Source organism: Geotrypetes seraphini, chromosome 3 (genome assembly GCF_902459505.1).
Source record: "Geotrypetes seraphini chromosome 3, aGeoSer1.1, whole genome shotgun sequence".
NCBI lineage: Eukaryota > Metazoa > Chordata > Amphibia > Gymnophiona > Dermophiidae > Geotrypetes > Geotrypetes seraphini.
In genome coordinates, this window is record NC_047086.1 from 275589620 (window position 1) to 275617522 (window position 27903).

At 45.4% G+C, this 27903-nt stretch overlaps 1 protein-coding gene across 4 annotated transcripts in view; it reads left to right on the top strand.

Moving 5' to 3' along the window:
* BIRC6 (baculoviral IAP repeat containing 6) overlaps positions 1–27903 on the top strand; it is a 1530571-nt gene that overhangs the window by 321163 nt on the left and 1181505 nt on the right. For all 4 annotated transcript variants that reach the window (XM_033935681.1, XM_033935678.1, XM_033935679.1 and 1 more), the window contains 3 exons: positions 3363–3585; positions 3693–3853; positions 23058–23116. In XM_033935681.1, coding sequence (XP_033791572.1) covers positions 3363–3585; positions 3693–3853; positions 23058–23116 — 443 coding nt within the window. The remainder of the gene's footprint in view (positions 1–3362; positions 3586–3692; positions 3854–23057; positions 23117–27903) is intronic.

Consider the following 27903-nt stretch of genomic DNA (forward strand, 5'->3'; position numbering starts at 1 on the left):
CAAATTAACCATAGCAGGTGTTCTTTGTGAACATTAGGATATAGGTCCTCACATAACCCACCCACCTCCCCAAAGAGTATTCTTCTCAAACTGGATAACTACTAGACGGAGTTGGGCCCATGTGACAACAGGCAGAACTGATGTGCATGTATAGTGAACTGGCTTAAAAATGCATATGAAGCTAGAGATGCATTTTTGTGCAGATTCTGTTGATTGAGGACATGCATGTTGCAGTCCATGGAGGTGTATATTGTTAATGTGATTGAAAACTGGCATGACATGATGTATGTATTTGAAATATGTTTATGGTATAGATATAAGATTAAGTTTTTATAGTTTTCTTGTGTTAATCCAAATGATTTTTATTTTAGTAAGACCAGTAACAATAAACCAAATAAGTGAATACAGTGTTTGTTAAACTGACCATTATTAACATTGAAAGTGTTCCCCCATCCCTCCAACCACCTAATGATTTCTAATAAATGGAAAGTTATTATTTTTGCTGTCCTGTCCTGTAAGTTGCAAGAATAAATGGTCCTGAGTTATATAGTGTTTGCACATAGTAACATAGTAACATAGTAGATGACGGCAGATAAAGACCCGAATGGTCCATCCAGTCTGCCCAACCTGATTCAATTTAAAAATTTTTTATTTTTTTATTTTTTTTCTTCTTAGCTATTTCTGGGCAAGAATCCAAAGCTTTACCCGGTACTGTGCTTGGGTTCCAACTGCCGAAATCTCTGTTAAGACTTACTCCAGCCCATCTACACCCTCCCAGCCATTGAAGCCCTCCCCTGCCCATCCTCCACCAAACGGCCATACACAGACACAGACCGTACAAGTCTGCCCAGTTCAATATTTAATATTAGTTCAATATTTAATATTATTTTCTGATTCTAAATTTTCTGTGTTCATCCCACGCTTCTTTGAACTCAGTCACAGTTTTACTCTCCACCACCTCTCTCGGGAGCGCATTTCAGGCATCCACTACCCTCTCCATAAAGTAGAATTTCCTAACATTGCCCCTGAATCTACCACCCCTCAACCTCAAATTATGTCCTCTGGTTTTACCATTTTCCTTTCTCTGGAAAAGATTTTGTTCTACGTTAATACCCTTTAAGTATTTGAACGTCTGAATCATATCTCCCCTGTCTCTCCTTTCCTCTAGGGTATACATATTCAGGGCTTCCAGTCTCTCCTCATACGTCTTCTGGCGCAAGCCTCCTATCATTTTCGTCGCCCTCCTCTGGACCGCCTCAAGTCTTCTTATATCTTTCGCCAGATACGGTCTCCAAAACTGAACACAATACTCCAAGTGGGGCCTCACCAATGACCTGTACAGGGGTATCAACATCTTCTTCCTTCCACTGACTACGCCTCTCTTTATACAGCCCAGAATCCTTCTGGCAGCAGCCACTGCCTTGTCACACTGTTTTTTCGCCTTTAGATCTTCGGACACTATCACCCCAAGGTCCCTCTCCCCATCCGTGCATATCAGCTTCTCTCCTCCCAGCATATACGGTTCCTTCCTATTATTAATCCCCAAATGCATTACTCTGCATTTCTTTGCATTGAATTTTAGTTGCCAGGCATTAGACCATTCCTTTAACTTTTGCAGATCCTTTTTCATATTCTCCACTCCCTCTTCGGTGTCTACTCTGTTACAAATCTTGGTATCATCTGCAAAAAGGCACACTTTTCCTTCTAACCCTTCAGCAATGTCACTTACATACATATTGAACAGGATTGGCCCCAGCACCGAACCCTGAGGGACTCCACTAGCCACCTTTCCTTCCTTCGAGCGACTTCCATTAACCACCACCCTCTGGCGTCTGTCCGACAGCCAGTTTCTGACCCAGTTCACCACTTTGGGTCCTAACTTCAGCCCTTCAAGTTTGTTCAACAGCCTCCTATGATGAACTGTATCAAAGGCTTTGCTGAAATCCAAGTAAATTACATCTAGCATATGTCCTCGATCCAGCTCTCTGGTTACCCAATCAAAAAATTCAATCAGGTTCGTTTGGCACGATTTACCTTTTGTAAAGCCATGTTGCCTCGGATCCTGTAACCCATTAGATTCAAGGAAGTACACTATCCTTTCTTTCAGCAACACTTCCATTATTTTTCCAACAACTGAAGTGAGGCTCACAGGCCTGTACTTTCCTGCTTCATCCCTGTGACCACTTTTATGAATAGGGACCACATCCGCTCTCCTCCAATCCCCAGGAATCACTCCCGTCTCCAGAGATTTGTTGAACAAGTCTTTAGTGATATATGATATATGATATGTCTTTAAGGTGGCATTTCTCTTTTAGAAACATAGGGCTAGATTCACTAAGCAAACTGATCGTGTACTGATCGGTTTGCAAGCCCTTTGCAACCTGATTTCCCCCCCAACCCAGTTCACTAAAGTGTTTAGTGATTTCCTTCCGATCTGTGCATGCAAATGAGGGAAATGGCATGCAAATTTGGAAGGGCAGTGATTCACTAAACACTTTAGCTACCACCGATTGGGCTTGCCGATCAGAAAAGAAGTGACTGCTTCTATCCTGGCCAACTCTTCTGCCCTTTAAAACCATGGGCTGGCAATTTTTACAGAATACATAAAAAAGGAATTATTCCTTTTTTATATATTTTATATAATTGCCAGCCCGTGGTTTTAACCCACACCCCTGCGCCGATGCCCCGCGCACTGATGTCTGCCCCCCCGTGCCGATGGCCCTCCCCCCGGGTATGCCGATGCTCCGCCGAACACAAGGCAGGAGGGATGCCATCTCCCTCCTGCCATTGCAAACGCCACCTGGCCCGCCCACCATTCCTCCCTGAGGCAAGCCGGGCCCACCCCCTCCCCCGTACCTTTAGAAACGGTGGTAGCAGGAGGGGTGCCCAGTTCCTCCTGCTCCTTAGGCCTCCCGAGTCCCATGGTCTTTGGGAGCAGGAGGAAGGGCAAAAGTCCTCCTGCTGCTCTGCTGTGATACTGGTCTTAGGCCACGCCCCAATGCATCATCTGATGCACAGGGAGGGACCTAAGGCCCTGATTGACTGAGGCGCCTCGGGCTCCTCCTTCGGAAAAGACCTGGGGCTTCTCAGCCAATCAGGGACTTCCTTAGGGAGGAGTCTAAGGAAGCCTGATTAAAAAAAAACTTTTTTAACTCGGCAGAAGCCCTGACAGTAGTGACAGGAGGCTGTTTCTCCTGTCACTACTGTAAGGGCTTTAGCTATCCTTGCAGTCGGTTGGGGGCGTGCCTCCGATCACCTCCATTTGCATGCAGAATTGGCAAATTGTCAAGATTTTGTCAGTAAGTTGCCTAGCCTGCTATTTTGGCTGTAATAAAAATGTATTTATCTTTGGTTTTTTTTAGGTCAGAGCATGAGAGACATTCACCAAACTGTCCGTTTGTGAAAGGTGAACATACCCAGAATGTACCTTTGTCAGTCACTCTGGCAACTTGTCCTGCACAGTTTCCTTGCACAGACGGTTCAGACAGGATTTCTTGCTTTGGTGCAGGAAGCTGTCCTCATTTTTTAGCTGCAGCAACAAAACGGGGGAAAATCTGTATATGGGATGTTTCCAAACTTATGAAGGTAGCTAAATTTTTATTTATTTATTTTTTTTTTTAAGAAAAATCTGTAGTACCTTCTAAAGTTTGTTCAAAGTTTGTGACAGAACCCTTACTTCTTGGTTTATTTAGGTACACTTAAAGTTTGAGATAAATGCATATGATCCAGCAATTATCCAGCAGCTAATATTAACAGGAGAGCAGACTACTGCAGTTGAATCAAGGAGACCTACACTAACGTGGCTAGATGATTCTTTCATCTGCTCAGATATCCCCAAGTTGGAAGGAGACAGGTATGTTGAGAATAATGGTTGACAGATCTATCCTTTGGGACCCCCAACTGGTCAAGGTTTCAGGATATCCACAAAATAATTAGTATTCAAATATGTCTAATGGTGAATATCTTGAAAACCTGATAAGCTTGAGGGTCTGTAAGTGTGGGAATTCCTGATTTGTATAATTTTTAACTTTTTTTTAATGAAGGACGAAATGTTCTATTATCCCAGGACAAGCAGGCAGGTATTCTCACAAGTGGGTGACGTGATCCAACGGAGCCCCGATGCGGATGCCTCACAAGCAGTCTTGCTTGAAGAAACTCGAAGTTTCGAGTCGCCCGCATCGCGCATGTGCGAGTGCCTTCCCGCCCAGCGTAGGGCGCGTCTCCTCAGTTCTTATTTTTCTGCGGAGCCGAGAAGTCCGTCTTCGACTCTCTGCGTGAAGTATTTTCACTTGCGCCTTCTTAAGTCCGCGGTTTTGGGTGTTTTTCTCAGAATCGCTGATTTTCATCGTGGTTTCTTGTTTTAAAAAAAAAAAAAAATTTCTTCCATCCATTCGACCGGGCAGGCCACGTGGCCGCAGCCCCGCGGCTTCGATCTTGTGGCGGAGCTTTTTCGGCCTATGTCCCGGCCTGCGATTGGTTTTAAAAAGTGTTCCAAGTGCCAGCGCGCGATTTCACTGACGGACCCTCATCGACGCTGTCTTCAGTGTCTTGGGCCTCAACACCTCCCGAAATCGTGCCGGCCTTGCTCAACACTTACAGCCCGTGCTTTCAAGCGTCGTTGCATCTTGTGGGAGCAGCTTTACAGCATGGAGTCTTCGATGCAGCTTTCGTCATCAAAGGGTGCTTCACCTTCGACCTCATCCGAAGCTCTCCAGACTTCCATGTCTACTTCTCCGAGCCTCATCAAACCTGCTTCGTTTGTACCGGCTCAGCCTTTGATGCCGGCTGCGGTGCCTTCCTCTGTCTCTTCAGGTCAGATAGCGCAGCAGCCCATTCCCCCGGTAGTGCTCAAAGTGCCCAAGGCTTCTAAGTCCAAGCACTCTCACATTGCCTCAAGGGAGCATGAAGCCCATGCAGATGGTCCCGTTGCTGACGCGGATCCATCCTTGCCGGCTTCGTTCCAGCCCTTACTAGAGAAGCAATTCATTCAGCTCTTTACCACAATGGGGCCGAAGCTTCTCTCTCAACTCCAGCCTGGGCATGTGGAGGTCTCACGCGAGGTCGAGCTGCCTCCTGTGCCTCAGCCGTACGTACACTCTCGACAGGGAGCAGAGTCTCTGCGAGTGTCTGGTCTGGCATCGATGCATGCAAGGAGCAGAGTCTTTGCCCATGCCTCCATTGGAACCGATTCACTCGATGCAAGGAGTAGAGTTTTTGCGAGTGCCTCCTTTGGAACCTATCCACTCAATGCAAGGGCTCGCGTCTTTGCGAGTGCCTCGTGGTTCTTCCAGCCAACCACCTCTGCTTCGATCCACCGCTTCCAACCCCATCCACTCTCTGGGGGCATCAGCGAAGACACATTTGCCTCATTTGTCGAGGCCTGCTTTGAGACACAGCTCGCATCATCGATCGAGACATTCTTCGAAGCACTCATCCAGGCATGCCTCGTCTCATCGGAAGTAGCCTTTTCTTCAGTATTCCCCACCAGCTACTTCGCCTCCTCCACTACCGGATCTTGAGGACATGGTGGGGTCTTTTTCCCCATCCAGATCCCCATCCTCATTGGATCCAGAAGCCTCGACGTCCTCGAGTCCCTTTCGAGGCCCGGCTTTGGCTGACCAGCTGTCTTTTTCTTCCTTTTTTTGTCAGATGATGGCAGCTGATTTGGACATTCAACTGGACACTGGGTCCAAATTTTCAAAGGAGTACCGTATTTTCGCGGATATAACGCGCGCGTTATACGCGTTTTTACCTACCGCGCATACCCCTCGCGCGTTATATGCCTGAGCGCGGTATACAAAAGTTTTTAAACATAGTTCCCACCCCGACCGACGCCCGATTCACCCCCCCAGCAGGACCGCTCGCACCCCCACCCCGAACGACCGCTCGCATGCGCTCCCACCCGCACCCGCATCCACGATCGGAGCAAGAGGGAGCCCAAGCCCTCTTGCCCGGCCGACTCCCCGACGTCCGATACATCCCCCCCCGGCAGGACCACTCGCACCCCCACCCCGAAGGACCGCCGACTTCCCGACAATATCGGGCCAGAAGGGAGCCCAAACCCTCCTGGCCACAGCGACCCCCTAACCCCACCCCGCACTACATTACGGGCAGGAGGGATCCCAGGCCCTCCTGCCCTCGACGCAAACCACCCTCCCCCCCCCAACGACCGCCCCCCCCAAGAACCTCCGACCGCCCCCCCAGCCGACCCGCGACCCCCCTGGCCGACCCCCACGACCCCCCCATCCCCCTTCCCCGTACCTTTGGTAGTTGGCCGGACAGACGGGAGCCAAACCCGCCTGTCCGGCAGGTAGCCAACGAAGGAATGAGGCCGGATTGGCCCATCCGTCCTAAAGCTCCGCCTACTGGTGGGGCCTAAGGCGCATGGGCCAATCAGAATAGGCCCTGGAGCCTTAGGTCCCACCTGGGGGCGCGGCCTGAGGCACATGGGCCCAACCCGACCATGTGTCTCAGGCCGCGCCCCCAGGTGGGACCTAAGGCTCCAGGGCCTATTCTGATTGGCCCACGCGCCTTAGGCCCCACCAGTAGGCGGAGCTTTAGGACGGATGGGCCAATCCGGCCTCATTCCTTCGTTGGCTGCCTGCCGGACAGGCGGGTTTGGCTCCCGTCTGTCCGGCCAACTATCAAAGGTACGGGGAAGGGGGGTGGGGGGGTCGTGGGGGTCGGCCAGGGGGGTCGCGGGTCGGCTGGGGGGGCGGGCGGAGGGTCTTGGGGGGGGGGCGGTCGTTGGGGGGGAGGGGGGTTTGCGTCGAGGGCAGGAGGGCCTGGGATCCCTCCTGCCCGTAATGTAGTGCGGGGTGGGGTTAGGGGGTCGCCGTGGCCAGGAGGGTTTGGGCTCCCTTCTGGCCCAACTACACAAAGGTACGGGGAAGGCGGGCGGGGGTGTCGTGGGGGTCGGCCAGGGGGGGTCGCGGGTCGGCTGGGGGACGGGCGGAGGTTCTTGGGGGGGGGCGGTCGTTGGGGGGAGGGGGTTTGCGTCGAGGGCAGGAGGGCCTGGGATCCCTCCTGCCCGTAATGAAGTGCGGGGTGGGGTTAGGGGGTCGCCGTGGCCAGGAGGGTTTGGGCTCCCTCCTGGCCCGATATTGTTGGGGAGTCGGCGGTCCTTCGGGGTGAGGGTGCGAGTGGTCCTGCCGGGGGGGGGGGATGTATCGGATGTCGGGGGGGGCATCAGGCTTTCAGGATGGGGACAGACCTTCAAGGGGGGACAGGACTTCAAGGGAGGACAGTGCACGGAAAGTCAGGGGGGGTGAACGGAGAGTCAGGACAGCGCATGGAAAGTCAGGGCAGTGCACGGAAGTCAGGGGGGGTGAACGGAGAGTCGGGACAGCGCACGGAAAGTCAGGGCGGGCGAAAGGAGCGTCGGGCATCATGCGCGGTATACCCGTGAGCGCGGTATACAAAAGTTTTTGTACATGTCATCGTGATTTCTGCGCGCTATACCCGTGTGCGCGTTTTACACGGGTGCGCGTTATATCCGCGAAAATACGGTACCTTGAGACCATGTATCTCCCTCAACCTCCTGCTGAATCCCTCAAGCTTCCTCTTCATAAGCTACTGGATCAGACCTTTGTCCGATGTCTGGAAACCCCCTATTCCATCCCAGCTGTTAAGGGGAAATTGGACTCCAGATACCGGATGGTTCATCATAAGGGATTTAATGGTGCTCAACTATCCCATCAATCCCTTCTCGTGGAATCTTTGTTGAAGAAGTCTCACCCTTCTCAAGTCTATGCCACTGTTCCACCGGGCAGAGAGGGCAAGACGATGGACAGATTTGGTCGTCAAATTTACCAGAACTCCATGATGACCTCCAGAGTCCTCAACTATAATTTTCATTTCATTACATATTTTGAGTTTTTTCTGTCCATCCTCCCCAAGTTCATGGCCTACTTGGATCCTCGGGCACATTTTGAATTCCAGGAAGTTCTGGCCTCATTGTCCCAACTTTGGCTACAATTGCTTCAGTCCTCATATGATGCCTTTGAGCTGTCTGCTCGGACTACTGCTTGCTCGGCCATGCGACGCCTGGCGTGGCTCAGGACCATCGACATGGACCCCAATCTGCAGGACCGGCTGGCTAATGTCCCTTGTGCTGGCACTGACCTCTTTGATGAGTCCATAGAGGCAGCAACCAAGAAGCGTTTGGACCACGAGGAATCTTTCCAGTCTATTCTCCGTCCTAAGCCTAAAGCCTGCTCCTCCTTGTCCTTCACGCCCGCCTCTGATTTACCAACGGTGTTTTCCACCAAAACAGGCTCCTGCTACTCGTCAGCCTGTCAAGAGGCAGCATCCCCAGAAGTATCAGAAGCCTCAACCACCTGCTGTGCCCAAGGTTCCTCAGCCTTTTTGACTGTCTTCTGGAGAGCATAACGTCAGTCGTTCTGCCCTTCCCCGTTTTTCCCCCTATCGGAGGTCGTCTCCATCATTTTTACCATCGATGGCCGACTATTACCACCGACTTCTGGGTCCTTTCCATTGTAATTGAGGGATACTCTCTTCAATTCCACCAAGTTCCTCCAGAACATCCTCCAAGAGAGTATCCTTCCACCTCTGCCTAGACCGCCCTTCTTCTTCAGGAAGCTCAGGCTTTGTTGCAGCTCCGAGCTATCGAGCCAGTTCTTTTGGCTCAGCACAACAAGGGGTTTTACTCCCGGTACTTCCTTGTTCCGAAGAAGACAGGCAATCTGCGTCCTAATTTGGATCTCAGATTGCTCAACAAGTTTCTGGTCAAAGAAAAGTTTCACATGCTGACCCTGGCATCTCTGTATCCCCTCCTTGAGCAGGACGACTGGTTATGCTCTCTGGATCTCAAGGAGGCCTACACAAACATTCCCATCCATCCGGCCTCCCGTCGGTACCTCAGATTTCGGGTTGGAAATCTGCACTTTCAATACAGGGTTCTCCCTTTCGGCCTGGCCTCGTCACCCAGAGTCTTCACCAAGTGCCTGGTAGTGGTGGCCGCAGCTCTCAGGAACCATGGTCTTCAGGTGTTTCCCTACCTGGACGACTGGCTCATCAAGGATTCCACGTCTCAGGAAGTCGTCCTGGCGACTCAGCGGACTATCTGGTTCCTGCAGAATCTGGGATTCGAGATCAACTTTCCAAAATCCCATCTTCACCCTTCTCCGACTCTTCCTTTCATCGGAGCGGTTCTGGATACTATCCAACTTAGAGCGTTCCTCCCTCAGCAGCGTCTGGAAGCTATTCTCCACCTTTGTCATTCGCCGTCCATCTCGCCGTCCATCTCGGCGAGACGCATGATGGTTCTTCTGGGCCACATGGCCTCTACAGTACACGTGACTCCTTTTGCCAGACTTCACCTCCGAATTCCTCAGTGGACCCTGGCATCTCAATGGATGCAGGTTTCAGACCCTCTGTCTCGACACATCCTGGTCATTCCTGCTCTGACACAGTCTCTTCGCTGGTGGATGCTCTCTTCCAATCTATCCAGAGGCTTACTGTTTCACACGCTCCCCCCCCCCATCAGAAGGTTCTCACGACCGACTCTTCGACTTACGCTTGGGGGGGCTCATCTGGATGGTCTCCGCACTCAAGGCTATTGGACCAATGCAGACCGCATCAATCTCCTGGAACTCAGGGCGATTTTCAATGCTCTCAATGCTTTTCAACATCTGCTTCACGACCATGTGGTCCTCATTCGCACGGACAACCAAGTCGCCATGTATTATGTCAACAAGTAGGGAGGCACAGGATCGGCCTCCCTCTGTCAGGAAGCTCTGAAAGTTTGGGATTGGGCAATTCGCCACAACACCTTCCTCAAAGCTGTCTACATTCAGGGGGCGGACAATGCCTTAGCGGACAACTTGAGTCGTCTTCTGCAGCCTCACGAATGGACTCTCCATTCCACGCCCCTTCATCTCTGTGGGGAACGCCTCAGATAGACCTCTTTGCAGCCCCCCACAACTTCAAACTGCCTTAGTTCTGCTCCAGGATCTACACTCCTCATCGCCTCGAGGCAGATGCTTTTCTTCTGGAGTGGACGAATCTCTTTCTATATGTGTTTCCTCCATTTCCTCTCATTCAAAAGACTCTAGTCAAGCTGAAGACTGACCATGGCACCATGATTCTGATTGCTCCTCGGTGGCCTAGACAACTTTGGTACTCCCTTCTACTTCAACTCAGCAGCAGGGAGCCTTATCTTCTACCAGTTTTTCCCTCGCTGCTTACGCAGCATCAGGGATCTCTGCTTCATCCCAACCTGCAGTCTCTACACCTGACAGTTTGGTTCCTCTCAACATAGCTCCTCTGCAGTTTTCTCAAGCTGTGAGGGATGTTTTGGAAGCTTCAAGGAAGCCTGCTACTAGACAATGCTATCACCACAAATGGACTAGATTTTCTACTTGGTGTTTTTCTCATCAGGAGCCTCAACACTCCTCCTTATCTTCAGTTTTGGACTATCTTTTGCACCTTTCTCATTCTGGCCTCAAGTCTACTTCAATACGAGTCCACCTTAGTGCAATTGCTGCTTTCCATCAGCCTCTTCAAGGGAAACCTCTCTCTGCTCATCCGGTGGTTTCCAGATTCATGAAAGGTCTTTTCCACATCAATCCTCCTCTGAAACCGCCTCCAGTGTTTTGGGACCTCAATATTGTTCTTTCTCAGCTTATGAAACCTTCATTTGAACCAATTGACAAGGCTCATCTGAAGTATCTCACTTGGAAAGTGATGTTTCTCATTGGTCTCACTTCTGCTCGTCGAGTCAGTGAGCTCCAGGCATTGGTTGCGGATCCACCTTTTACAGTGTTCCATCATGACAAGGTGGTTCTTCGCACTCATCTGAAGTTCCTTCCTAAAGTTGTCTCGGAATTTCATCTAAACCAATCCATTGTTCTTCCAGTGTTCTTTCCAAAGCCTCATTCTCATCCTGGAGAATCAGCTCTTCATACTCTGGACTGTAAATGTGCTTTGGCTTTACATTACATTACATTACATTAGTGACTTCTATTCCGCCTGTACCTTGCAGTTCTTTTTTTTTTTTTTTTTTAGTTCAAACTTTTTATTGAGTAAGTATTTTAGCTTAACATAAGAAACAAAACAATTCCACAATATCAAAATGTAACAATATATGATATATCTGAACAGACACAATATAATGAATATCTCAAATTATTATAAAGAACGGATTAAAGAGAAGGAAAGCAAATAGAATGAAAAAGAAAGAGCAGGGAAAAAAGAAAATAGGAGAAAAGAGGAGCTATGATATGGTTTCAGAAGCAGCTGAATGGAACCTGTCAATAAATTTCCAGGTTGAAATAGACATGTTAGATGATATAGTGGAAATATGCCGTTTTTCAGTTACATATTGTTCATGTTTATTATACAGACATAAGGAATTCCACCAAAAAGTTTAATCTAAATGGGAGGCTGATTTCCAATTTCTGAGAATATGCATAAGGGCGATAACAAACATGGCGTCAATCAATTTTGGAGGACAATCCGTATTGGCAAAGCAAGGGTGTTGAGAACGAAGCATAATAATATCAAGTGAAATTTCAAAGTGACTAGAAGTGATATGTTTGATAGTCTTGCAAACGCTAGACCAAAAGGGACGTATGTTAGCACATTGAAATAACATATGATTCAAGGAGCCATCTGAGCTCTGACAATGCCAACAAGAGGGATCCGGCCTCAATTTAGCTTTCCACATACGGTAAGGTGCCACATAACAAAGTACATAGATTGAGATATTCTGGATGACATTAGTGGGCGGTTAGTTTTAGTCCAGTAGATGTTCCAATTAATATCAGAGAATGAAGAAGGTAGCAACTGTTGCCAATGAGACATGTCCTGCGATGAGAAAGTATATTTGTGGTCTCTAATAATTTTATAGAACACGGATATCGCTTTGCCTTGAGAAAGGACTAATTCACTCCAAGAGAGAAAAGAAGCAATAAATGAAGGTGATGATAGGGAGGGTAACACAGCTGATACACTGGAGGTCAGCGTCAACCATTGGGAGTGATATTTCGCTAAGGTGGGAAACTGTTCACTAAAAGAAGCAAAAGAGATTAGTTTGTTGTCGCGAACCAACTGGTCCACAGACCAAAGACCAGCTTTTTGCCATCTTTTCCAGAAGAACATCTTATTATTACATTTCAATTTTGGATTATTCCAAATAGACATTTTTGCATTATTATAAAATGAAGAGTCCGCCAAGGAATCCAGATGTCATAAGGCTCGTTGCGTTGCATTCAAGAGACCATATTTTCTTAAGTGTAGAGGGAGCGACATAGTACAAAAGGAGGAAATGGGGTAAGGATGACAAATATGCATTTCAAGTTCCAGCCAAGGCGGTATATCTAGAGATGAGTGAATATGGGGCCAATAAGCCCCGTATTTAGCCAAGGAAGCTAAATAATAAAAATAGAAGTCGGGAAGATTTAAACCTCCATTTACCTTGGAGGCACGCAATTTAGCCAAGGCTATGCAAGGTTGTTTGTTATTCCATAGAAAGCTAGAGAGTTTTTTTTATCAATCCAAGAAAAAAACGATTGTTTACAAAGAGAAGGTAACATGACTAAAAGATATACTATTCGTGGCATCAGATTTATTTTTATTGAGGCTAAGCAACCCCACCAGGATAAAAATAAGGGGGACCAGTTGGATAAGGTTTTTTGAATAAGCATTTTAATTTTGGATAAGTTTATTTCCATAACATGGGTGGAGTCTTTATGAATCATTATACCCAAGTATTTGACAGGAGCGTCCACCCAAAGAAATGGGAAGTGAGAGATGTCTGCCTGGAAAATAGAATCATTCAAAGGGAAAATTACAGATTTCTCCCAATTAACTAAGTAGCAGAGAGGTATGAGTAGTCTTTGATACGTGTAATAAGTATTGGGAGATAGAGTGTGGGATTTCGAATAAAGAGGAGAACATCATCTGCATACGCAGCGAGTTTAATTTGACTTTGAGCAGCAGGGATACCTGCAATACCATCAGCTTGACGAATAGCGGAGAGAAGAGGCTCTAAGGCGAGATTAAATAGCAATGGAGAGAGGAGACATCCCTGTCGAGATCCTCGATGTAAGGAGAATTTATTTGAAAGTGTATTATTTTTCAAAATGCGTGATGTAGGTCTCCAGTATAATGTTTTAATCCAATCAATAAAGTAATCTCCAAAATTGTACCATCTTAGAACCCTTAGCAGGAAGGGCCACTCTACAAGATCGAAGGCTTTCTCAGCGTCAATGGCCAATCCTACTACTGGTTCCGAAATGGATTTAGCATAAGCATTAATGTGATGAAAGAGTCTCATATTGTCTCCAATGTATCGATGTTTAATAAATCCAATTTGTTCGGGATGAATCAATTTGGTAATAACATTGTTCAGTCTAGTAGAAAGAATCTTAGCCAAAATTTTATAATCTAAATTTAATAGAGAAATGGGACGGTAGTTTTTGACCATAGTGGGATCTCTGTCCGGTTTCGGGAATACTACAATAGTGGCTTCTGCAAAGTTAAACTGTTTATGAGGGGAATCATGAATGAAATTATAATATTGCAGAAGGTGCGGGGCGAGGATAGCATTGAATTTTTTATAAAATTCATTTGTGATTCCATCAGGTCCAGGGGCTTTATTTTTTGCCATGGACGAAATCGCAGAAATGATTTCCTTAGTTGAAATAGGATCCTCTAATGAATTCTTGGCGGATGTTGTCAATTGGGGGTGCTGCAAGTCTCTTAAAAAGGAATCATAGTTAGGTTCTGGTGTAGGGAGTTCAGAGGTATATAAATTGGAATAAAAAAGTTCAAATTGAGACTTAATAGAGTCTGTAGAGGAGACAAGTTGACCTGAGGGAGTATAGATAGATGAAATAGAGAACCTTTTAGATTTGTACCTTGCAGTTCTAAGCGGATTAAAGTATAAGATAGCTGGACATATCCAGGAAATTACAATTTACTGTATAAGATAGCTGGATATTTCCAGGAAGTTACAATTTACAGTATAAGATTGCTGGATATTTTCAGGAAGTTGTCATTTAGGGGACGCTTACACAGTGGATGCAGGGGCCCCTTATACAGTGGATGCAGGGGAATTACAGATTAGGGGAGTTGAATAGTAAGGCAAAGGGGAGAGTTAGGATCATTAGAAGAGAAGAGAGGTTTAGGGTTTGTTGCTTGATAGGGTCATAGGGCTGATAATAGTAGAAGGGAGGGGGTTAGCTGGTAGTTTGTGTTGTGGGGGGAGGAAGCGAGGGGGGATAAGAAGGTTGTATTGTTTTTTTGAAAAGCAGAGTTTTGATTTCTTTTCAGAATTATTTAAAGTCACTTGTAGTTGTCAGCAGGTTGAAGATGGAGGAGTCCAGCTTCGCTGCCTGCGTCGCTAGGAGGCCGTCATACATTTTTTTGCACTGAGTTCCCTTGAGTGGTGGATAGGAGAATAGGTTCTGGGTTCTTCTTGGTCTGGATATGCTGTTATGATTTAGACGGTTGTTGAGATAGGTGGGTGCAGTTCCGTTTGTTGCTTTGAATAAGAGACAATAGAATTAGAATTGGATTCGAGCTCGTATCGGTAGCCAGTGTGAGTCTAGGTAGGCATTGGTGATATGGTCAAATTTTCCGAGTGAATATATCAGCCTGAGAGCTGTGTTTTGAATGGTTTGTAGTTGGTTTATCAAGGTTGTGGGGCAAGGAAGGTATAGGATATTGCAATAGTCCACTAGTCCTAGGACAAGGGATTGGACTATGATCCTGTAATGATCTTTTTCGAAAAATGTTCTTATTTTTCGTAGGTTGCTCATGGTGAAAAATGCTTTTTGAGTGGTTTTGTTGATTTGGATCTGCATTGTGCAGCATCTATCTATTGACACTCCAAGGCTTTTGAGAGAGGGCTGTATGGGGTATTTGGTGGCGTTTATTTCTAGTTTTGTTATGGATGGGGTTTTGTCCTTTTCAATTAGTAGGAATTTTGTTTTGTCCGAGTTTAATTTCAGTTTGTGGTCTAGCATCCATTCTTCCACTGCTTCCAGTGTTGTTTTTGGGTTGCCTAACGAGGTGGGGTCTTGGATGTCCAAGGGGAGTAGTATGGTTATATCATCAGCGTAGCTGAAAGATGTTACGTTTAGGCTATCTAGGGTGATGCCAAGGGATGATAAGAAGAGGTTGAAAAGCATAGGCGACAGCGATGATCCTTGTGAGACTCCACAGGGGTTAGACCAGGGGTCCAATTTGTGGTCGTTTGACTTGAATCTGTAGGTTCTTGTTTTTAGGAACTCTTGGAACCTGTTGTATACTACTCCTGAAATCCCTATGGCATCGAGTATCTGAAGTAGTATGGTGTGGTCAACCAGGTCGAATGCCGCTGAGAGATTGAGTTGGGCAGCCGACACTGTCTTCGCTCTTCCCCCATTCCAGCAGGGGAGAGCCGACGGAGGAGGGCTGCAGTCCGGCCATCGGACCAACGGTCGGCTCGGGGCCCATTCCAGAGGGGCACCCGACACTGTCTTCGCTCCTCCCCCATTCCAGCAGGGGAGAGCCAACAGAGGAGGGCTGCAGTCCGGCCATCGGATCAATGGTCGGCTTGGGGGCCCGTTCCAGCGGGACACCCGACACTGTCTTTGCTCATCCCCCATTCCAGCAGGGGAGAGCCGACGGAGGAGGGCTGCAGTCCGGCCATCGGACCAACGGTCGGCTCGGGTGCCCGTTCAAGCTGGACTTCAGTTTTGACTGTTTTGATTTTATTTTCACTTCTTCTTTTTAATTTATGATATATTTTTTAATCTCACTTATTGTTTTACCACTTATTTTGTTTTATTTTATCATTCAAATTTCATTTAAATTTCCCCAGAATTCTATTGCTTCAACGGTTCTCTCCTCTTTTTAACCTTTCAAATTCCTTTAGATCATTGTAATCTTATTAGTATGTTTATTTTCTTATTTTTCTCCTCTATCTCTATTTTCTTTCTTTCTTTATTACTCTTCTAATTGTCATTTTTCCTGGTACTTTAGTTAGATTGTGAGCCTTCGGGACAGTAAGGGAATTTCTAAGTATCTATTTTACTTATAATTTTAATGCACCCTATTGTCTATTTTTCTGTAAACCGCTTAGAATCCTAACGGAGTTTAGCGGTATATAAGAAATAAATTACATTACATTAAATTACATTACATTCTTCTTCCTTTACTAAGGTGCTGACTTGCTGTATCTAGTAGCGTTGCTAATAATGTCTCTGTACTATAACTGGATCTGAATCCTGATTGAGAGGGGTGAAGTATGTTATGGTCTTCTAGGTATTTGGTGAGGTATTGTGCTACTAGTCCTATTATTTTATAGTGGGATTGAGGCGATGGGTCTGTAGTTAGAGGGGGTGTCTATTGGGCCTTTGAGATCTTTCAATAGAGAGGTGATTATAATCTCACCTAGTTCAGGTGGGAATTGGCTTTCCGTGAAAGTGGTTTGAATCCATTGCATGAGGTTGGCTCTGAATTTAGGAGTGGCGTTTGTTAGGAGATATGAGGGACAGTTATTTAAGTCACATGATGCTTTGCTATATTTTTTGTAGAGACGGTCCACGTCAGATCATTGAACTAGTGGAAGGTGGTCCAGGCCTTGTTTGCTGCTATGGGTTCTTCTGTTGTAGGTTTTGGTATAATCTCGTCGAGGTATGTTGGTGAATTGTTGAAAGTGGATCTGATTGTGGTGATCTTGCTTTTGTAGTGGTCAGCTAGTTGGGAGGCTGTTGATGGGTGGATTCCTTGGGTGGCTAAGAGAGGCTTGGTGTCAGTGAGGTTCTTTACTAGTTTGAAGAGCATTTTAGTGTCTGAGGTTGCAGTGCCAACTAGTTTGGAGTGATAGGCTTTCCGTTTTTCATTAAATTTGATCTTGTATTATTTGATTAGGTTTCTCCATTCGACTTTGGTTTGATCCTGGTTCTGTTTTTTCCAGGCTCTTTCGAGTTGTCTACAGCGCCTTTTTAGTTGTAGTAGTTCGGTGTCGAACCATTTGTCGGAAGGCCTGCAAATTCTGTTTTTAGGTTTTAATGGGGCTAGTTCATTCAGTGTTGTTTCACTTAAGGTTCGCCAATGGTGTATAAATTCTATTGGATCTGTTGAGTCTATAGAGTCTATAGCGGGGTCCATTTTGTCCCAGAATGTGGTTGGTTCGATTTTTTGACGGGTTTTGTGAGGTTCAGGTTTGTTGTTGCTTTGTGTCCAGTTGATATTGAAGGTATATTTGTGGTGGTCTGACCAGAGGGTGGGATGCCAGGTACCGTTGGAGATGTGGATATCTGGTGTGTGGGAGTTTTGGGCTGTGTAAGCTGCAATATCAAGTTGGTGGCCTTTTTCATGCGTGGGTTGGGGGTTAAGGATTTGGTAGGAAAGTGCGTTGAGGTATGAGAGTAGATCTTCGACTTGTTTTGAGGTGTGGTCTTCTAGGTGTAGATTAATGTCTCAGAGGAGCAGATTATGTGTTGAGTTAAGAGAGTTCTGGAAGATGAAGTCTTCGAGGTGTTCCATTTGCCTGGTGTAATATAGCAAAGAAGTCTGAGTCGGAGGTTAGCCAGGTTTCGGCTAAGAAGAGGCAACCTAGATGTTCTTTAATTATCCAGTCTTTGATTAGATCTGCCTTTGGGCTAATTGATCTTATGTTCATGTATGCACAGGCTAAAGAGGTGAATTTTTTGAGAGGAGTGGAGGTGATCTTTGGATGGAGTAGGTGTCTAGGAAGTGTCCAAGGTTTTTGAAATGTTGTCTTGGGTTTTGGAGGTGGCCTTTTTCCCCATATGGGGGGGATGCTTTCGAGGGATGCCGATGGGCAAGGTATAAGATTTCTGGGGGAGAGAGATTTCCTGGATGGTTGGAATTGTCTATATGCTGCTGTCACTGTTGGGATTGGGTGAATGTGGTAACCTTCTATTTTCCAGTTTATTAGGAGCAGGGAGAGCAATGAGAGGGTCAGTATGAGCCTATCTGTGCTGGTTGCCATTGCTATTATGTAGGTGGCGTTTGTATGAGAGGTGGATCTTTGCCTTTTTGTTCTTGTTGGGTTGGAATGTTTATATGAGGGGAGGTTCCTTATCACTGGTTCTTATTGGATTGGAACTGTAGTAGTTCTCACTTGAGGGTGGGAGAGTTGGCTCCTGGAGATTATGCTGGAATATGCGGTTAGCGATCCTATTCGTATCTAATCCAAGCATGCATCTTACCACTTAGGGTTAGGGTTATACATGCATCTTACCACTTGCACATGCAACTTAACAATTACTCATGCATCCTAACGATTTGCACATGCCTCTTAACAGTTACTGTTTTCTCTAACGATTACCCTGCCTTTGATAACTACACCTGACTCTGGTAATAGCGCTAGCCTCTAACACATCTACATACCTCTAATCATTATACATGCCTCTACACAATTAATTATGCTTCTAACAATTATACTCATGCATCTTGGCAGTTACACATGCATCCTAACAATTGCTCATATATCTTAACAAGTAAGCTGTCTCTGATGATTAACCTTCCTTTTGTAACTACACCTGTATCTGGTAATTAAGCAAGCCTCAAACAGTTGTACATGCTTCTAACAGTTATGTGCCTCTGCTTGGTTTTGTTGTGTATCGGGTTCGATCTGTGAGGGCGCTTCACAAAGGCGCTCACTAAGGTGCAAGCGCCTTTGCCGTGCGCCTTAGCTTTGCGCCAAACGGCTGCGCGCCGTTGTTTAAATCTTTACCCCGCTGGCTCGGGGGAGGAGCAGAGCGAAGCTCACATGCCTTGGAACGAGCTCCTGAAAGAGCTGGTGCGGCCCGATGAACTCTTTTAAAAATAATCTTTACCCCGCTGGCTCGGTGCGGTCGGATGAACTGTTTTTAAATCTTTCTATTTGGAACACACCAAACCACACAGAATTGCTCCTCAACTTTTCGTCTCCTTTGATCCGAATGGTTGGGACATCCTATCTCTAAGCGTACCATCTCCAACTGGATGGCGGCTTGCATCTCTTTCTGCTATGCCCACGCTGGATTGCCCCTTCACAGTAAAGTCACAGCCCATAAGGTCAGAGCAATGGCAGCCTCTGTAGCTTTCCTCAGATCGACACCGATTGAGGAGATTTGTAAAGCTGCCACTTGGTCCTCGGTTCATACCTTCACTTCTCATTATTGTCTGGATACTTTCTCCAGACAGGATGGTCAGTTTGGCCAGACAGTATTGCAAAATTTGTTCTCCTAAGTTGCCAACTCTCCCACCATCCCACTTTGGTTAGCTTGGAGGTCACCCACTTGTGAGAATACCTGCCTGCTTGTTCTGGGATAAAGCACAATTACTTACCGTAACAGTTGTTATCCAGGGACAGCAGGCAGCTATCCTCACATCTCACCCACCTCCCCTGGGTTGGCTTCTCTGCTAGCTATCTGAACTGAGGAGACACGCCCTATGCTGGGCGGGAAGGCACTCACGCATGCGCGGTGAGGGCGACTCGAAACTTTGAGTTTCTTCAAGCAAGACTGCTTGTGAGGCGTCCGCATCGGGGCTCCGTTGGATCACGTCACCCACTTGTGAGAATAGCTGCCTGCTGTCCCTGGATAACTACTGTTACGGTAAGTAACTGTGCTTTCTTTTCATGAAGTGCCAGTATGGAATAAATTTAACTTGGGAAGGTGTGGTGGGATGTTGAAGAAATTGAGAGGGATTTCAGACACAGATGTGAGCCTTTCCAGCACTGAGCCTGTGGGTTCCCTTTAAGTTTTTCTGTGGACATGGTGTCAGCTCTGCCTTGCAAAACATTTTTCCTTATTACATTATCCTTTATCCTCTGTTTGACTTGGGTACAAAACTGATATCATAAACCCCCAGGTCACTTACTTTAATATAACTTGCCTTAAGATAATACTGAAAAGATATTTGCTAAATATAAATAAAATAGCCTTCTTTATGTGCAGAATCCTTTTTAAAAATTAAAAAAAAACCAAAAACGCCTTACTCTTTAGATGCAGTAATTATGTTGATAAAACAAGAGGCAAATTGTTTATCACATTAGTGGGTTAATTCTCATTGTAGGAGCTGTATACTGTTCTTTATCTGAGGGCAAACAGGCAGTATATTCTCACATGTGGGTGACAACATCCATGGAACACAACAGGCTCATTGGACAATCAGTTTTCCATGGAGCTGAGAAGCTGTTCTTTAGGGTCTCTTGAGTGTGTTAACTTCTGAATTTTTTGTGCCTTCCCATTTCATGGTTCCCTTACATTTAGTCATATTTTTTCTATTTCATTTATTTTTCTTTCAGTTTAAAAATGTGGGATTTTTTTTTTACCAATTTTCTTTTTTTAGGTCTTCAGGCGCTTTTCAGCCTGTGTTCAAGGCAGGAATATCAACGTTTCTTCGGCATTCCATCTACTCGATCTCCCCAGATCATAGAGTCCTTTGACATTCACTTTGGTGGGTTTTCTAACGATGTCCAAAGCTCCTAGCAGCTTCAAGCAGTGTACTCGGTGCCCCAGGACCATTTCAGGTACAGACCCACTTAATTGGTGCGTCCAGTGCCTAGGTTCTGACTATCAAGACATTTCGTGCAAATTCTGATCTCGTTTGCAGAATAGGTCGCTTAAAGCCAGAAAGTTGCAATTCGAGAAACTGTTCAGGTCAACTTTACATGCATCGACTATGGCTGGAGATGTCGATGCTCAACCTCAAACTACTCCAGCATCGACATTGCCACTGACATCATCGATGATCCATTCCACCTCTTTGTTGGTAATACTATTTTCAGAGGTGCCTTGTAAGAAAGCTAAGAAGCATCAACACGTCTCCCCATCCAGGCATACTATGGCATCTCTCAAGTGTCTCTTAAGCATTGGTGCATCGATGCCAAATCACCATCTCTTCAGTTGGTGTCTCCTCTGATGTGTGCCTCGACACAGAGAAACATAGAAATATGATGGCAGATAAAGGCCAAATGGCCCATCTAGTCTGCCCATTCGCAATAACCATTATCTCTTCCGCTCTCTGAGAGATCTCACATGCCTATCCCATGCTCTCTTGAATTCAGACACAGTCTCTGTCTCTACCACCTCTTCTGGGAGACTGTTTCATGCATCTACCACCCTTTCTGTAAAAAAGTATTTCCTTAGATTACTCCGGAGCCTATCACCTCATAACTTCATCCAGTGCCTTCTCATTGCAGAATTTCCTTTCAAATTAAAGAAACTCGACTCATGCGCATTTATGTTACGTAGGTATTTAAACGTCTCTTATCATATCTCCCCTCTCCCGCCTTTCCTCCAAAGTATACAGATTGAGATCTTTAAGTTTGTCCCCATACACCTTATGATGAAGACCATTTTAGTAGCCTTCCTCTGGACCAACTCCTTCATTTTTATATCTTTTTGAAGGTGTGGCCTCCAGAATTGAACCTTTGTTAATATTGGTACCAGTGTCATCTCTGCAACACTCTTTAGAACACTCTTGCAAATAGCTGTAGTCGCACTCTGTGCAAGTTCCTGCATCAACACACCCAGTCTCACTCCAGTCCAGTCCACGCACTGCCCTCAAACTCCATTGAGGCATCAATCTCGGACACCACGACGTCGCGCGTCTAAGTCGAGGATGCATCCATCTGCTTTCAGGGAGAACAGTTCTTAATCTCAGTGCTCTCCTTGACAATTTATATCTGACATTGAGGAGTATGATTCAGACCTGTCACCGTGCTGTTTTAGCAACTATCCTGACTTGTCTTCATATGAGTCCTATGGGATTCCTTCTTATCTATCTCTTCCACCTCTTCGTCAGAGGTCATCTCCAGAAAGTCTGTCATACACAAAGTTTATCAGATAAATGGTGCAGGCACTTCCAATTAATATGGAATCTGAGTCAGAGCTTCAAGCTCTGGATGCTTTTGATTATAAAGAGTGGTCCAAAAACTGCATAAAGGTTACACTCCACAATCTTATGAAGGAAGTTTTATTCAAAAACTGGGAATCTTCACACTCTGTTCCAGTGGCTTCATGAAAAATGGATACTCTCTACAGAATCCAATCTTGCCGAGGTTTTGACAGACCACAGTTGCAACATCAGTCCTTGGTCACAGAGTCTGCCTTAATGCGACTTAATAGCTCCAGAAACTGCAAGTATTCCACCGGGCAGAGAGGGCAGAGCATTGGGTGAATTTGGTTGCAGTCTTTTAGGGCACCATGCTGGCTAACAGAATTTTAAACTATAATTTCTACATGACATTTTATTTGACATCACTAATCCAAAAAATGTCATCTTTTGAACAATATATAAAGTATTCCCCTGAAATTAGCGGGGGTTCCATTACAGGAACCCCTGCTAATTTCAAAAAACCAGGTTCATGAAAGGACTTTTCAATGCTAAACCACCTATCAAACCTCCTCCAGTGGTCTGGGACCTTAATGTGGTTCTTTTCAGGTTAATGAATCCTCCATTTGAACCACCGGCCACAGCTGATCTAAAATTTCTCACCTGGAAAGTTGTCTCTCTCCCTTCTGCCAAGAGAGTTAGTGAGCTACAAGCGTTGATGGCAGACCTACCCTTCATAGTTTTTCACCATGATAAAGTGGTTCTATGCACGCATCCTTCCTTATCCAATTACAAAACATCAAAATTTAAAGTGCTAAACTTAAAAAAAAAAAAATTTTTTTTAAAGTGCTTAATTTGTATCCTAGTATACCCATTGTTGAACCATTAGTCAAATTTAACTTTTATTATTAAAAGACAAACTGGAGTCATTTGATCTTCGGATTTAATCCCATAGATTCCTCAGATCCTAAACGGTAAAACCATACATATTTCCCAGCATAGCAGAGCGACTTTTCTGTTGCCCCTAGACCAAGACTGTGCATCTGGTACATGATCTGTCATACAAAATTTAAATGAAAAACATCATGACCATTGGTTAAACAGTGCTGAACAAGTGGTTTTGCAGTCCTATTTCAGGTAATGTTACTCTGGATTATAGAATTTCCTTATTAGACTCTTATTTTGTAAATGAGTATGGTTACAAGGAAACTATTTCTAACCAATCTCATCTTTCTGTTCTTTGGTTGTAGTGATGATCTTCTGGAGGATTCAGACAGTGAAGAGCATTCCAGATCAGAATCAGTGACAGGTAGATTTAATAATCATAATCATAAAACACAATTATACTTCGTAAAATAATTTTCTTAATTTTATTTAAGGTACTGTGCTGTTAGAAAAATATTTCAGCTCATAATGTGAAGTTGGAAACCTAACACTGAGCCTGAGATAAAACTTCCTTTCTTGTACAATCCTATTCCGGGACCAGTGAATTATTATTATTTTTTATTATTATCTATTTATAACTTTTCACATATGTTCACAAGAATACATCTTGTTACATGAAATACAGGGAAAGCAAAAAATTTTTAGAAATAGAAACAATAGGAAATCAAAACCTTTCATTCAGGTACATTTTCACCCCCTTCTTAGACCACAATAAAAGGATGAGGTCATACAAAATTACTGAAGATAATTAAAGAAACATTCTCATTGAAGAAAAAGGCTTAGTATGCAGACAGTTAAATCTTATTTTCTACTTTTTCATTCCTTAATGATCTTTTTAACATCTATAAACTCCTTCAAATGAGCCGGAGAACAAAAAGTATATTTGACTCCCAGATATCTAACCAGGCATTTACAAGGATATATATGCAGGAATGATGCACCCAAATTAATAGTGTCCTGATGCAAGGAAAGAAAATCTTTTCTCTGCTCCTAAGTAGTTTTAGACACATTAGGATATATCCACACTTTATGATCCCCAAATAGTTTCTGAGCATTTCTGAAATATAGCTTTAAAATCATATTTAGATCCTGCTCAAAAACAAAAGAAACCAAAAGAGTAGTTCTTTCGGTGTCTGCTGTTAAAGTTTGTTCTAATAGAGCTGATACATTTTCAAAATCAATTTGGTTATCTTTCACTTTATTTCTTTTCCCCCAACTCATTACGTGGAATCTTTTTATTAGATAAATAGTAAATCCTATTAATAGGAAGAATATTATTGGGGGAAAACTTAAAGATCTCAATCAGATATTTCTTGAAAAAGTCAATAGGCATAACTCCTGGGGCTACAGGAAAATTAAGGAGATGAAGATTTAATCGACGATTAAAGTTCTCATATTGTTAACCAATTTCCTGTGAATCAATGTATTGTCCTTAATGTTGCTAGCTTGAATTGTTGTACTTGTTGTATAGCCTCCTTATTCTGCCAAGTTCATTATGAGAAGTCAATTTTCATTAAATCTACTGACTTTGTTAAAGAGTCAAGGTTAGAAGCAATTTTTGATACCTCTTCAGTTGATTTAGAAAGTGTTGTCTCCAGTTTTTGAAGTAGTTGCCAGATATCTTTTAAGGAAGCCTCCGTGGGAGCTGGTAAATTCCCTGCTTCCTTAGTTGTGTCTCTCAGTTCTTCTGCCGTTAAGTCTGCTCCCTCGCTAGGAAACTCCAAAGGACCACATCTGGGGTTGCGTGTCTCCTGCATCAGATTCCCAGCAGAGGCTGGACACGGTGGTTCAAAAATAGTCAAAGGGGATAAAGATAAATCCAGAATGTAATTGAACAAAAGTTCAACAGCACAGTCAAGGAATCAGCAAGAGCGCAGGTAACTGTTGGCGTGTTGCGAGCGGCTTCTCATACCGCTGCCATCGTGGACCAGTGACTTATTTACGTCTATCCGCCAGGACCTTTGTAGGAAGTCTCAAACTTCAGAGACTTAAACACCTCCCCCTCTTACCTCATCACTGTCCCTGTAAGCATCAGTTTTCCTTCCTACAGGCTGTAGGAGCTTGTCTTTTCTGCTCATGGTTTATTTCATGTATTTTCAGTCTTTGCATTCATGGTTTACGCTATCGTGCTGCTCAGGAACCCTGAGGGGACAGCTCTGACTGCGGGAGATCACTGACCTTTGGAAAAGTCTGCTTCTGGAGGGTTCCCTGCTTGTCAGTAAGTCCTCTGGACAGCCTGCACATCAGATCGGGTTTCATGGACCGTTCCCTTGGGAGCTTGCTCAGCCTAGGTTCATCTGCTAATGGGTAGAGCACAGGCTGCCTGGTTCCATGGAGATGCGCCCATGATCGGAGACAAAATGCATTCCTCCGCCAGCATGTCTGAGGGTGGCGGAGGTACCCGGCCATGGACATCCGGCCGATGGAGCAGTCAGAAGAAGCAAAGTCCAGCTTTCCAGCAACTTAAGGCAGAGGGTCTGCAAGTACACCTTGTCTTGGTCAACTGGCTAGTTTGAGCTCCCTTTTTGGCCGAGGGTTGATGCACAGTGGATCAGGTGAACCAGGTGCCAGATTGTGCATTACAGAGAGGGCAGATGTATCACGTTTAACCCAGAGGAGAAGAAAACAGTTTCTTATTCTGAGGCCCCAGGCCGTGCAGCTAGGTGTTTTGAGATACCTCTGTAAATGTGTTATGCACTATCAGGGGAATAGAAATGTATTTTTCGAACCTCAGCAGTTGTCAAAATGTATTTCCGCCAAAGGGCAAATTGTAGATATCAGATGAGACTTGCTACTTGTATGTTAGCTCAGGGAAGTTAAGTTCGGAGCCCACCCAGCCACATCTTTGTTTTCTTCCTAAATAATAATTATCTGTGAAATATTTCAGTTAAATTAGCAGTTCTAGCCTCCTTTAATTGTGGACTAATTTTACAAGCCAGTATTATTGTTGGGTTTATTTTCCTGGTAAATGGTAATATATTTTTTTTAAACATAATTGTTAAACTGGCATTGTATATATTTCTTTCTTTTTAATCATGTATTAGTCAAAAAAGTTAAAATGCATAAATAAAATAAATTTATTTATTTTTTTTTTTTTAAGGGCAGTCTCACCCAAACGATCTTGGAATACCTGGGTGTTCTCTTGAAAGCTTGCTCAGCTTAGGTTCGGGCTGGTTCTGCGTTCCTGGATTTCTTACCTTCTCCAGCTCCTTTGGCTTGGGACTATCTTCAGGTCCTGGGATCCGTGGCTACCACGTTGGATGTGGTTCTTGGATGACAGTGCACATTCATCCACAGTGGGATGCATTACAGACCAGTCTTCCCTGGACTCTGGAGGCTTAGGCCAGCTTTATTGGTGGCTTCTTCCACAATTGCTGTGCAAAGACGTACCACTGCAGATCACTTCCTGGGTTGTGGTGCTGACAGATGCCAGCCTTTGGAACTGGGGAGCCCGCTGCACTTGGCGTCCCATTCAGGGATATTAGACACCCTGTCAGTGGTAATGGTTGCTCAACCGGTTGGAGCTCAAAGCCTTCAGCTGACTAGTGCTGTTAGAAGACTGCAGGGCCAAGCAGTCACTGTCTTCTCTGACAGTGCAATGGCAGTAGCCTTTGCTAGTTGCCAGGGTGGTGCCAGCAGCAATTCTCTGGCTCCGGAGGCTCACCCTTCTGTTTTTGTGGGCAGAAAGCCGCCTTCGGTGCTCTTAGCAGTGCATGTGGCAGGAGTCGACATTGTTCAGGCTGACTTCCTCAGTAGATAACTCTTGGTTCAGAGTGCATGAGCGCTGGTCCCAGTGGCATGCTGAGACCTTGTGCGGGGCTGGGGACAATCCTGCTTTAACCTCATGACCATGGCAAAGCACATGAAGGCAGCTCGATTCTTCAGTTGAAGGTCTGAGCTCAGAAGCAATGCTTTCGACACACTGGTGCAGCCCTGGCCTTTGGAATTCCTCCTGCATGTCTTTTTTCCCTGGCCTACACTAAACCGTGTCTCTCGGTGGATTGAAGTCCATCTGGGAAATGCCATTCTGGTGGCTCCAGACTGGCTTCACAGGCCATCATATACAGCTCTGAAGCATCTTCGCTGGAGTAGCGGCTGTCAGTTGTGTGTCCCTTCTGGCCTACTTCAGCAGGGTCTGGTCTGCGTGGACGACCAGGGTAGTTTTCTCTTTTGGTTTTGCTCTTGAGCGTGCAGCTTTAGTCTGCATGGGCTCTTCTGCTGTTGTCCTTAGCACTCTGCTCATGTATATATTGCTTACGCTATGGCATGGGAGACTTTCCTGCATTGGTGCGCTCAGGACCACGCGGAGCCGTATTCTGATTCACTTTCAGTGGTGCTGACTTTGCTGCAGGTTGGTCTTGATCAAGGCCTCTCTGCAATGTCCCTTTGGGTCCAAGTGGCTGGACTCTCTAGTTTTCATACTCGAGGTCATCCTTCATCTTTGGTGTCTCGCCCTGATGTTGTCAGACTTCTGACAGGGGTTCTTTGCATTGGACCACTGATTTATTTACCGTTCCCTTGTGCTGCTCTCCCTGGTACTATATAGTCTATCCAAGACTTCCTGTGAGTCCTTTCTGGATACTTCCCTCTTGGCCTTGACACTCCAGATGGTTTTTCTGATCGCTGTTCCATCAGCGAGCCATGTCTCCGGACTCCAGGCTCTTTCTGCAATGAACAGTTCCTCCAAATCTTGGAGACTGGGACTTCCTTGTGCACGGTTCCTTTCTTCCTGCCGAAGATAGTTTCGGCTTTCTATGTTGATCAGGAAGTATGTGTGGATATGCACAGAGTGCTTCTTAGCTATTTGGGGGTCACAAATGTTTGTCTTTCTGACTGTTTGTTTGTGTTGACTTATTCTGTCCAGCAGAGCACTCCCGCTGCTAAGGCCTCGATTTTCCAGATGGATCTATGAGGCCCTTTTGTCAGTCTACGTGCTTTCTGAGAAACAGTCTCCTGTTTCCGTCCAGACACATTCTTCTAGATTTGTGGCTTCTTCATGGGCCGAAGCTAGAGCTGTCTCCCCTGAGGAGATTTGCATGGCAGCAACGTGGATAAATCTTGGAGAGAGCGAGACCAGAAGGCTTTGAGCATGTGCAAATGCTCAAAGCCTAGTCCAGCCCAGCGCAGGAAGAAGGAGGATGTCTCCTGCAC